The sequence below is a fragment of the Callithrix jacchus genome, chromosome 2 (genome assembly GCF_049354715.1).
Source record: "Callithrix jacchus isolate 240 chromosome 2, calJac240_pri, whole genome shotgun sequence".
NCBI classification, from domain to species: domain Eukaryota; kingdom Metazoa; phylum Chordata; class Mammalia; order Primates; family Cebidae; genus Callithrix; species Callithrix jacchus.
The window spans coordinates 167802172-167814843 of record NC_133503.1 but is presented as its reverse complement, the minus strand read 5'-3'; the positions used below and the strand labels follow the sequence as shown (position 1 = coordinate 167814843).

The following is a 12672-nucleotide window of genomic DNA, read 5'->3' as shown; positions in this document are numbered from 1 at the left end:
GATTGCACTGTGGTCTGAGAGACTGTTTGCTCTGATTTCCGTTCTTTTGCATTTGCTGAGGAGTGATTTACTTCCAATTATGTGGTCAGTTTTAAAGTAGGTGTGATGTGGTGCTGAGAAGAATGTATTTTCTGTGGATTTGGGGTGGAGAGTTCTGAAAATGTCTATCAGGATTGCTTGTTCCAGGTCTGAGTTCAACTCCTGGATATCCTTGTTAATTTTCTGTCTGGTTGATCTGTCTAGTATTGACAATGGAGTGTTAATGTCTCCCACGATTATTAGGTGGGAGTCTAAGTCTCTTTTTAAGTCATTAGGAACTTGCCTTATGTATCTGGGTGCTCCTATATTGGGTCTGTACATATTTAGGATCGTTAGCTCTTCTTGTTGTATTGATCCTTTTACCACTATGTAATGTCCTTCTTTGTCTCTTTTGATCTTTGTTGCTTTAAAGTCTGTTTTTTCAGAGACGAGAATTGCAACTCCTGCATTTTTTTGCTCTCCATTTGCTTGGTAAATCTTCCTCCATTCCTTTATTTTTAGCCTTTGTATATCCTCACATGTGATGTGGGTTTCCTGGATTCAGCACACTGATGGTTTTTGGCCTTTTATCCAATTTGCCAGTCTGTGTCTTTTGATTGGTACATTTGGCCCATTTACATTTAGGGTTAATATTGTTATGTGTGAATTTGATACTGCCATTTTGATGCTAGCTGGCTGTTTTGCCCGTTAGTTGATGTAGATTCTTCATTTTGTTTATGCTCTTTACCATTTGGTATGTTATAGGAGTGGCTCGTACTGGTTTTTCCTTTCTATGTGTAGTGCCTCTTTCAGGAGCTCTTGTGAAGCAGGCCTGGTGGTGATGAAATCTCTGAATGCTTGCTTGTTCACAAAGGATTTTATTTTTCCTTCACTTATGAAGCTTGGTTTGGCTGGATATGAAATTCTGGGTTCAAAGTTTTTTTCTTTAAGGATGTTGAATATTGGCCCTCACTCTCTTCTGGCTTGTAGGGTTTCTGTTGAGAGATCTGTTGAGTCTGTTGGGCTTCCCTTTATGGGTAACCTGACCTTTTTCTCTGGCTGCCCTTAGCATTTTTTCCTTCATTTCAACTCTGGTAAATCTGATGATTATGTGCCTTGGGATTGCTCTTCTTGAGGAATATCTTTGCGGTGTTCTCTGTATTTCCTGGACTTGAATATTGTCTTGCCTTGCTAGGTTGGGGAAGTTTTTATGGATAATATCCTGAAGAGTATTTTCCAGCTTGGATTCATTCTCTTCATCACATTCAGGTACACCTATCAAACGTAGATTAGGTCTTTTCACATAGTCCCATATTTCTTGGAGACTTTGTTCATTCCTTTTTACCCTTTTTTCTCTAATCTTTCCTTCTTGTTTTATTTTTTTGAGTTGATCCTCCACCTCTGATATCCTTTCTTCTGCTTGGTCAATTTAGCTGTTGAAACTTGTGCATGCTTTGCGAAATTCTCGTGTTGTGTTTTTCAGCTCCATCAATTCACTTGTATTCCTCTCTAAGTTGTCCATTCTCGTTAGCATTCCATCAAATATTTTTTCAAGGTTCTTAGTTTTTTTGAATTGGGTTAGAACATGTTCTTTTAACTCACAGAAATTTCTCATTATTCACCTTCTGAAGTCTGATTCTGTCATTTCATCATAGTCATTTTCCATCCAGCCTTGTTCCCTTGCTGGTGAGGAGTTGTGATCCCTTGTAGGAGGAGAGGCATTCTGGTTTCGGGTGTTTTCATCCTTTTCATGCTTGTTTCTTCCCATCTTTGTGGATTTATCCACCTGTCATCTTTGTAGTTGCCGATTTTCAGATTGGGTCTCTGAGTGGAGGTCCAGTTGATGATGAAGTTATTTCTCTTTCTTATTTTTCCTTCTACCAATCTGACCCATCTGTTGTAGGACTGCTGAGGTCTACTCCAGGCCCTGCTTGCCTGGGGATCACCTGCAATAGCTGCAGAACAGTAAGGGCTGCTACCAGTTTCTTCTTCTGCTATCTTTGTCCCAGAAGGATGCCTGCCAAATGTCAGTCTGATCAGTCCTTTGTGAGGTGACTCTTTGGATATACAGGGGTCAGGGAGCTGCTTGAGGAGACAGTCTGTCCTTCATAGGAGCTCAAGTGCTGAGCTGTGAGCTCCGTTGTTCAGAGCTGCTGGGCAGGTATGTTTATGTCTGATGCAGCAGAACTCATAAACCCGTTTTTTTTCCCGGGTGCTCTGTCCCAGGGAGTTAGGGCTTTATTTATGAGTTTCCATTGTTCTGTTGCCTTTTTTTTTTCAGGGCTGCCCTGCCCAGCAAGGAGGCAGCCTAGTCACTGTCTGCCTGCAGAGGCTTTGCTGAGCTGCTGTGGGCTCTGCCCAGCTGCCGTGTGAAGTTCCCTGCAGTCCTGTTTATATGGTTGTGGTTAGAACTGCCTCAGCAATGGTGGCCCACCTCTGTAATGGCGGCGTCTCTCTGTAGTGGCAGGTTGCCTCGGCAATGGTAGGCTGCCTCAGCAATGGTGGACTACCTCCTTAGGGGTGTGGAGTGCCTCGGTAGTGGTGGACACCCCTCCCCCACAGAGCTGGACCGTCCTGGGTTCAGCTGTGCTTGCCATGAAACTCTCATCCCAGGGCATTTCCAATTGCTGGGTTTTTGTGTGTGTGTGTGTGTGTGTGTGTGTGTGTGTGTGTGTGTGTGTGATGGAACCTGCTGAGCCTGATCACCTGGCTCCCTGCCTCAGAGCCTTTTTTTTTTTTTATGTTGAACAGTTGACTGTCTCCCAGGTGTTCCAGTCGCCTGCTGAAAATGCGCCGGGATCTGTGTGATTTCCTGTGCGGCGACCCAGTGCAGTGGGTCGGGAATCTCCTGGCCTGGCTCTCTGTTTCTGTCCTCTGTTTAATCAGATGAATGGGCGAATCTGCCTTCCCGGAGCTCCAATCACCAGCTTAAAAGGGCAACCAGACCAGTGTAGTTTGTATGGAAAACCGCCGTGCCGGGGCGCTGGCAAAACAGCCATGCCGGCCAAAACAGCCGCGCTGGCAACTCCTGGGGCTCCTCTGCCTGGGAATCTCCTGGTCTATGGGCAATAAAGATTCGTGTGGAAATGTGGCATCCACTCACCCTCTGCACTTTTATTGGGAGCTGCAATCCTGAGCTGTTCCTAAACCACCATCTTGGATCTTCCTCTCGGGTCTTGACTCTATCCAGTTTGCCAGTTTGTGTCTTTTAATTGGGGCATTTAGCCCATTTACATTTAATGTCAATATTATGTGTGAATTTGATATGCCATTTTGATGCTAGCTGGTTGTTTTGTCTGTTCGTTGATGCGGTTTCTTCATAGTGTCAATGGTCTTTACAATTTGATATGTTTTTGCATTGGATGGTACTGGTTGTTCCTTTCCACATTTAGTGCATCTTTCAGGAGCTCCTATAAGTCAGGCCTGGTGGTGACAAAAATCTCTCAGCAGTTGCTTGCCCGTAAAGGATTTTATTTCTCCTTCACTTATGAAGCTTGGTTTGGCTGGATATGAAATTCTGGGTTGAAAATTCTTTTCTTTAAGGATGTTGAGTATCAGCTCCCACTCTCTCTGGCTTGTAGGGTTTCTGCCGAGAGATCTGCTCTGATTCTGATGGGCTTCCCTTTGTGGGTAACCTGACCTTTCTCTCTGGCTGCCCTTAGCATTTTTCCCTTCATTTCAACCCTGGTGAATCTGATGATTATGTATCTTGGGGTTGCTCTTCTTGAAGAATATCTTTGTGGTATATTTCCTGAATTTGAATGTTGGCCTGCCTTGCTAGGTTGGGGAAGTTCTCCTGGATATAATCCTGAAGAGTGTTTTCCACCTTGATTTCATTCTCCCTGTCACTTTCAGGTACACTGATCAAACATAGATTTGGTCTTTTCACATAATCTCATATTTCTTGGAGGCTTTGTTTATTTCTTTTAACTCTTTTTTCTCTCATCTTGCCTTTTCGCTTTATTTCATTGAGTTGATCAATCTCTGATATCCTTTCTTCCACTTGATCAATTCAGCTATTGAAACTTGTGTATGCTTCACGAAGTTCTCTTACTGTGTTTTTCAGCTCCATCAAGTCATTTATGTTCTTCTCTACACGGGCTATTCTAGTTAGCATTTTGTCCAACCTTTTTTCAAGGTTCTTAGGTTCCCTGTATTGGGTTAGAACATGCTTCTTTAGCTTGGAGAAGTTTGTTATTACCCAACTTCTGAAGCCTGCTTCTGTCGGTTCATCAGACTCATTCTCTTCCAGCTTTGTTCTCTTTCTGATGAGGAGTTGTGCTCCCTTGTAAAATAAGAGGCTTTCTGGTTTTTTGCATTTTCAGCTTTTTTGCGCTGATTTCTTCCCATCTTCGTGGATTTATCTACCTTTGGTCATTGAAGTTGGTGACCTTTGGATGTGGTCTCTGAGTGGGAGTCCTTTCTGTTGATGTTGAAACTGTTTCTGTTTGTTAGTTTTCCTTCCAACAGTCAGGACCCTCTGCTGCAGGTCTGCTGGAGTTTGCTGGAGGTCCACTCCAGACCCTGCTTGCCTGGGAATCACTAGTGGGGGCTGTAGAACAGCAAAGATTGCTGCCTATTCCTTCCTCTGGTAGCTTTCTCCCAGATGGTTACTCGCAAGATGCCAACCAGAGCTCTCCTGTGTGAGGTTTCTGTGAGCCCCTGCTGGGACGTGTCTCTCAGTCAGGATACACCAGAGTCGGGGAGGCACTTGAAGAGGCAGTCTGTCCCTTATCAGAACTTGAATGCTGTGCTAGGAGATCTGCTGCTCCCTTCAGAGCTTCCAGGCAGGGATGTTTCAGTCTGCTGAAGCGTACCCAAAACTGCCTTTTTTCCCAGGTGCTCTGTCCCAGGAAGGTGGGGGCTTTATTTATAAGACCCCGACAGGCTGCTGCCTTTTTTTAAGAGATGCCCTGCCCAGCAAGGAGGGAGTCTAGTGACACAGTCTGCCTGCAGAGGCCTTGCTGAGCTACTCTGGGCTCCGCCCAGTTGCTGTGTAAACTTCCCAGCCTACTCTAGCCTCAGCAGTGGCAGATACCCCTCCCCCCAGCAGCTCTAATGTCCCAGGTTGAGCTCAGACTGCTGTGCTGGTTGCAAGAATTTCACACCAGTGGATCTTAGCTTGCTAGTCTTCGTGGAGGTGGGACCTGCCAAGCCAGATCATTTGGCTCTCTGGCTTTAGCCCCCTTTTTCAGGGAATTGAGTGGTTCTGTCTTGGTGGCATTCCAGGCACCACTAGGGTATGAAAAAAAGAAAAAGAAACTGCAGCTAGCTCATCTTCCCAAACAGCCACCCACTTTTGTGCTGGAAACCCAGGGTGCTGGTTTTGAAGGCACTGGAGGGAATCACCTGGTCTGCAGGTTGTGAAGACCGTGGGGAAAATGCAGTATCTGAGCCAGAGTGCCAGGAAAAGTCCCTAATGGCTTCCCCTGGTTAGGAGAGGGAGTTCCCCAGCCCCTTGTGCTTCCCAGGTGAGGCGATGTCCCACCCTGCTTTGGCTTGCCCCAAGCCCTTCTTGGGCTGTACCCATTGTCTAACCAGTCCTAATGAGATGAACCTGGTAACTCAGTTGGAAATGCAGAGATTAGCAGTCTTCTGCATTGCTCTCACTGGGAGCTGTGCACCAGAGCCATTCCTATTCAGCCATTTTTCCAGCAATCCCCCCACAATTTTCATGACTTGAAATATCACATGAAATATTATGGGTAGGGCCAAGATCACCAACTAGAAGTGGCGGTGTTTGGAGGCTTCCATCAAAAAAAAAATTGTAGTAAGCCTGTGAATCCTTCATTAGCAACCAAGGTATCTCTTATCAAAATTGACTAGAAAGTTGGCATATCCCACAGAAAGAAGGAAGGGCAATGTAGTGTGGCAGCTCACCTGAGAACCACACGGGGAAGGGAACCCCCTCCCCCCACCCAAGGAAGGCAGTCAGTGAGCAGCTACCCAGCTGGGGAAACTGCTTTTCCCACAGAACTGTGCAACTCATGGGATTGAAAGATCCTACTCGCAAACCCAGGCCACTGGGGCCTAGCCTTCCAACCCTGGAATGTGCAGATTCTTATAGCCTCTCAGTTGAAATCTGCTTAAGCCTACTGAACTCCTTGGGGGAGGGGTGACCAGCATTGGCTGTGGCTGACTGCTCTCTATTTCAGCTCCTCAGGGGAGGGGCAGCAGCTAGCACTGGGACTGGCAACTGCCTAGCATGCTAAGTTCTCTGGGCAGGGTACGGGCAGCACCTATTTCTATAGCTCCAGGCTGTGCTTTTCCCCTGCTGGAGCCAGGGAGGCTGGACGGCTTGGTCCCAAGACTTGTCCCCACAGCCCAACACACCGGCTGTGGCAGTGTGCAGCCAGAGTTCCTCTTCAGGTCTAATCCTGATCCATCCTTCCACAGTGGGCAGGGCTTCCTTGCAGGATATCCAGTAACTCCAGCCAGAGGTTCAGGGACAGAATTGGGATCTCCCTGGGCCTGAGCCCCTGGGGGCCGGGAAGATGGCCACAGTCTCTGCAGACCAGCAGACTTAGCCTCTCCTGGTAGTTCTGAGGAATCTGGGCAGCCCAGATGAGTGAGTTTCCCCCCAAGCGAAACACACCCTCTCCACCAAGGGACAAAGTATTTTGTTAAACAGGTCCTGCTCCCTGTACCACCCAACTGGTGAGACCCTCCAACCGGGGTTGTCAGATACCCTATACAAGAGTGATCCTGCTAGCATCAGGTTGGTGTTCCTCGAGGTCAGAGGTCCCAGAAGAAGGAGCAGGCACCCATCTTGGCTGCCCTCCAGCCTCCTTGAGTGACATCTCCAGGCACAGGAGTGAATTGGATGAATAGGGCCTGAAGTGAACCCCCAGCAAACTGCAGCAGCCCTACAGAAGAGAGAACTGATTATTGAAAAAAAAAAAAAAAACAAAAACAAGCAGAAAGTGACAACAGCAGCATCAACAACAAGGCCCCACAAAAATTTAATCCAAGGGTCAGCAGCCTCAAAGGCTGATATTAGACAAACTCACAAAGATGAGAAAGAATCAACAAAAAAATGCTGAAAACTCAAAAGGCTAGAGTGCCTCTTCTCCTCCAATTGATCGCAGTGTCTCTCCATCAAAGGCTTAAGAAAAAAAACAACCCCATCAAAAAGTGGGCAATGAACAGATACTTCTCAAAAGAAGACATGTATGTGGACAGCGAACATAAGAAAAAAAGCTGAACATCACTGATCATCAGAGAAATGCAAATCAAAACCACAATGAAATACCATCTCCTGTCAGTCAGAATGGTGATTATTAAAAAGTCAGAAAACAATAAATGCTGGCAAGGCTGTGGAGAAGTAGGAATGCTTTGATAATCTCAATAGATGCAGAAAAGGCCTTTGATAAAATTCAACATCCCTTCATTTTAAAAACTGTTAATAAACTAAGTATTGATGGAACATATCTCAAAATAATAAGAGCTATTTGTGACAAACCCACAGCCAATATCATATTGAATGGGCAAAAGCTGGAAGCATTTTCTTTGAAAACTGATACAAGACAAGGGTGCTCTCTCTCACCACTCCTATTCAACATAGTATTGGAAGTTTTGGCCAGGGCAATCAGGTAAGAGAAAGAAACTGTACTCACATAGAAAGAGAGGAAGTCAAATTGTCTCTGTTTGCAGATGACATGATTTTATATTTTATATTTAGAAAACCTCAAAACTTCTCGAACTGATAAGCAACTTCAGCAAAGTCTGAGGATACAAAATCAATGTGCAAAAATCACAAGCATTTCTATACACCAACAATAGACAAGCAGAGAGCCAAATCACAAATGAACTCCCATTCACAGTTTCTACAAAGAGAATAAAGTACCTAGGAATTCAGCTAACAAGGGATGTGAAGAACCTCTTCAAGGAAAACTACAAACCACTGCTCAAGGAAATAAGAGAGGACACAAACAAATGGAAAAATGTTCCATCCTCATGGACAGGAAGAATCAATATCGTGAAATGGTTATACTGCTGAAAGTAATTTATAGATTCAATGCTAACCCATCAAACTACCGTTGACATTCTTCACAGAATTAGAAAAAACTATCTGAAATTTCATATGGAATCAGAGAAGACCCCAAATCTCACAAGATCTGATGGTTTTATAAAGGGCAGTTCCTGTGCACACCATCTCTGTGTAAGACATAACTTTGCTCCTCGTTTACCTTGCGCCATGATTGTGAAGCCATCCCAGCCACGTGGAATTGTGAGTCTATTAAACCTCTTTCCTTCATAAATTACCCAGTCTCAGGTATGTCTTTATTAGCAGTGTGAGAACAGTCTAATACAGAGAGTAACCCCTTAAATGAAGTAGTCTTTTCAGACTCTACATTTCTTCCTATGATTTGCCATTTAATTTCCTTTTTTATATCCAAGAAAGCAGCATTGCAATTTCTTAGTCTTAAATCTCATGACAACTAACATTGATTGCTGGTGTCTTACGAAGCATTGCCTTGGAAGACCATGTTCCTTTTTTTCCCTCCTTAGAAATTAACTATCTAATTCAAGGGATTTCTTAACCTAGACAAATATGTTCTTAAACAGGTTTGTCCATACCTAACTGATTAGCATATTTGCCAGAAGATGAAATAGGTAACAAGTACTAAATGCCTTGTTGTAGCATGTTAGAAAGCCAGTTAGGAATTCAGCAACTCATGGCCCATAAAAATCTGTAGCTGCTCTTTTAAATTTAAGAGCTGTGACCTGTGTATAGATATCATAACAGTGTCTTAAAGTGACAATAAGAGATTTAACCAACTGGGTTGTGTATGGGGACAACTTGGGCTCTAGGTAGGTATTTGAGGTAACTGGAAAGACAGGAATAATGACAAACTTATGCATGAGCAATCTAGTACATGACTCATGTCAGAGAGTATCAGCATGAGTTGTGGATGGTTTATGCTTCTTCCCCAGGATAATAAAAAAAGAGCAAGAGGTAATAAAAAGTTAACCCTGGTTTTCATGCCAAATAAAATGTTGTTGTCATTTTTACCATTCTGGAATTGCTTAGATACAATGAATTGAATTCTAAATGAAAATATAAACCAAAATATATAACTTGCAGATATGCTTTAATGTTTTTTGAATGCAATAGAGCTGTTTTTAAAAAGAAAATCAGAGTAGCATGACCAGACATTATAACCATTTGACATTTTCTTGGAGGTATTATATGAGTAGTGTGAAAAGGAATGTCATTGAACCAGGTATGTTTACAAAGCACAGAAAGTCTTTGTGCAAATTGTTTGATGTACTGTGTGGCACTGTTACAGCCACGTACCAGTGATGTATTCTAAAATGCTTGGCATTTCCATGTATTGGCCTGAATATGGGAATACAGGGGATATTCATTTGTTTGCTTTGTTTTTTATTTTTGCAGGCTCAAATTCATTAGATAAGAAAACTAACTCAAATTTTCCCACTTATATGTACTATAAACACATATATTTATACTTCTGAAGTCTAGGGACAACCCAGAGAACTTAATAAATGATCTTCATAAAGATCTTGTAGATTTTTGCTTGGTGGCTATAGTTTGTTCTTTCAAACGGTCCCAGTTACCCTGAGTTTCAGGTGGAGGGTGATGAGAATATGTGAAGTTCCACTGAATTTGATGCATTTTCATTTTATTTAAGGAAAGGACAGTGTATACAGTCTGCCACACAGCGTAAACCTTAAAAAGAATCTTTAGCTCTTTTTCTGAACATAATTAAATTTCCATTATTTTTTTCCTTGCCAGAAGTTTAATGATTTATATTTAATAATCAAGCTGTAATTTATTCTCCACATTTGCTCCCACTTGATGAAGGAAGCAAAATCTAATCTAACAAATACTTTCTGACTAAATTTTCCCTCCTCTTCTTTAACTTTTCTTTTAGGACTCAGCCCAAAACCATGTTTGCCCAAGTTGAATCTGATGATGAAGAAGCGAAGAATGAGCCAGAATGGAAAAAACGTAAAATTTGAAGAATCTCATTTGAGAGCTGTTTGCATGAGTGGGAGGGATATGGGACAGGTTTGGAGTTTGTTTTGTTTTTTATGCTCATGAAATTAAAAATTCATTTTTATGAACAGGTTTTGTCCTTTGCATTATTGAGCCAGTCAAAAATTTAGTAACTAGGCTTCACTAAAATTGTGCTTAAATTTTCTTACCTGCAACTATTAAACTGTATTTTAAATAAATAAGAAACAGATTCTTAGCCTATTACCAAGTACTTTAGGTATTTGGAAACTTTATTCAACAATTATGTACATTGAGATATGCACCTGTCTTTAGCAGTTGTAGGAACATAATATAGAAATAGAGATCAAAAAGTTTAATGTTTCTGTATAATTTCACAACAGTTGTTTACATGACTGTAAATAGGCTGAGTTCAAACCAAATGCATTGCCATACTAGGAAAAAACATGTATCTCATTATCCTTCAACTGCAGAATACAATGGTTAGGAGTTAGGAGTGGGCATTGAAGTCAGGCTCATGTGGATTCCTCAAGTCCTGATTTTGCTCTTTACTTCTATGGGAGTTATTCAACTTTTCTTTTCTAGCTGCAGATGATGAAATAGTGCCTACTTTGCAGATCTGCCAGAAGCACTAAATGGGACATACCTCATAAAGCATTTAGTACAGTACTTGCTACACAGGTGAATGCACACCAAATATTTGCTGTTTTTAAATAGGGCTAATAATATTTTCTTTGCTTGATTTTTTTTATCAGTATTAAATTAGAAAGGTACAGAAATGCTTTGTAAATGTTAATACTATATAAATAGAAGACATTAAAAATTCTAAAAAAGACATTAAAAATTCTATTGTGCTTTTGGGTCTAAAAACTAAAACAAAAGTTGGCAGTTTGTTCAAAATAATAATGAGTCAATAGAATAAAATTCTGTGCATCGGTTTCCCACAGACATGGGTAGTTTTTGCATGTTAAATAATCCCCTCTAGATAGGTGTTTTAGGACTTGCCTTCTGCCCTCCTGCTCTCATTTGTGAATTCAATAGTTTTAAAAATACATGATGATCCCAAAAGTATATCAGAAAACTCCTGGTTTTCCAGGCTTTACGTACCTACTCCTGCTTCCCAAAAATATTGTTTAAAAACCACTGGCACTCACATAGCTCCCTTGTCTCTGCAGATTCTGAGGTGGCAATGGGCGTTCTTATATAGATAAATCCCTAAAAACTTCATTATCATACACCTTTTCAGTCTTTTCTTCCTCCCCCATCCTCATCTTATTCTCCCTCCCCCGTCCTCATCTTATTTTCCTTCTCTTGTGATTCAGCCTATAGGTAACATTTGCTGAGTGTCTGCCACATAATGCGTACTATCTCAAGCCCTTGACTTGAGCTGGCTGATTTAATCCTACCCCATAGTAGATAAAATTGCTAAACCCATTTTCCAGACGAGACAAAAGAAATTCGTCATCTGAGGTCTGAGGTCACAGCCAGTGAGGGCCGCATGACAACACCCAAGATCTCTAAACATCAGTAATTAACAAATGGCCCCAAGTTTTCTATTCCTTTTGAAAAACATTCAAAATCAATTACAGACCAATATTTTGTTCCAGCTGCTTAAATTTATAAATTTATTACTTCTTGGATAAAATTTACTGAAAGCATCTCACACTTTCTCACATCTTAATATAAACATTGCACCATATGGAAGTATTCGTCTTGTACAGCCAAAAGCAGTGGAGGGCTGGGAGAGGAATAAAAACTTGATCATAGTGGTCTTGGCAGAATCAGCTATGATGTAAGGGGAGAGAAAGAAAAATTTCGCATGAAGATGATTTTCGCATAGTTACCCACAACACAAGTGGGCCTTTTCATGTTTGAGAGGATCTGTCTCACTCTAGAGAGTTTTATAAAGTTATTTTTTTCTGTGAAAGATTGACAACATACACATACGGATTTCAATTTCAAATTCAGTAAGGGAGGAGCTTAGAATCAGGACTGAAGAAATATTGAGTGTTCATTGACCTGTAAACTCCCTTACAGTGAGTAAATAGCTGTTGAAGCCCATTCTGGTGACAGGACTTACAGGCTCTCATACTCACCATGTCTCTCAGGCCTCATTATCTTCCCCCATACAACCTTGTATTTGGTCACTTTCATTTCTAGTTGCTCTAAGAAGGAACTGGCAGTCATCCTAGTGACTCCTCCCTCACCCCCCACTCCCACCCATTTAATTCTTTGCCAATTTCTTTCCATGCTGTCTTTCTGAATCTCTCACATTTGCCCTTTCTCTCTTTCCCTACCACCCCTCTAGAATTTAGACCCTCTTATAGCCTTCACCAGCACCACTCAGGAGCCTCCCACCCAACTGATATTCCTGTTTTTCATTAGGTCTTCGTCTAACCCATCTCATTCTGTCATCAGAGTTGGCCTTCTAAAATCAAAATCTGTCATTTCATTATTTTGTCTAGAGCCTTCCAGAGGCTCTATGTCAGTAGTTCTCATTCATTTATGTGGCAATTGAGGATATCCTCTTTCGTGCTCTAACTCCTGCTGATCTGGCACATGTTTCTGAGGCCCAGCCACACTGAACCCAGAAGCTACCATGTCCTTTGGCACCTGAATGGCTTTGCACATGTTGTCCTCTCTTCTATCCTTGTCTGCTTGGTTAGGAATCA

The 12672-nt window shown here is 42.1% G+C and overlaps 1 protein-coding gene across 5 annotated transcripts in view; it reads left to right on the top strand.

The window, feature by feature from the left end:
• The window catches only part of WDR70 (WD repeat domain 70), a 379012-nt gene extending 368902 nt beyond the window's left edge, over positions 1–10110 (top strand). For 4 of the 5 annotated variants that reach the window (XM_054252289.2, XM_035291652.3, XM_035291653.3 and 1 more), the window contains one exon: positions 9918–10110. In XM_054252289.2, coding sequence (XP_054108264.1) covers positions 9918–10005 — 88 coding nt within the window. In that variant the 3' untranslated portion in view covers positions 10006–10110. The remainder of the gene's footprint in view (positions 1–9917) is intronic. The other variant, XR_013532332.1, reaches the window with a different exon arrangement.
• The last annotated feature ends 2562 nt before the right edge of the window (positions 10111–12672 follow it).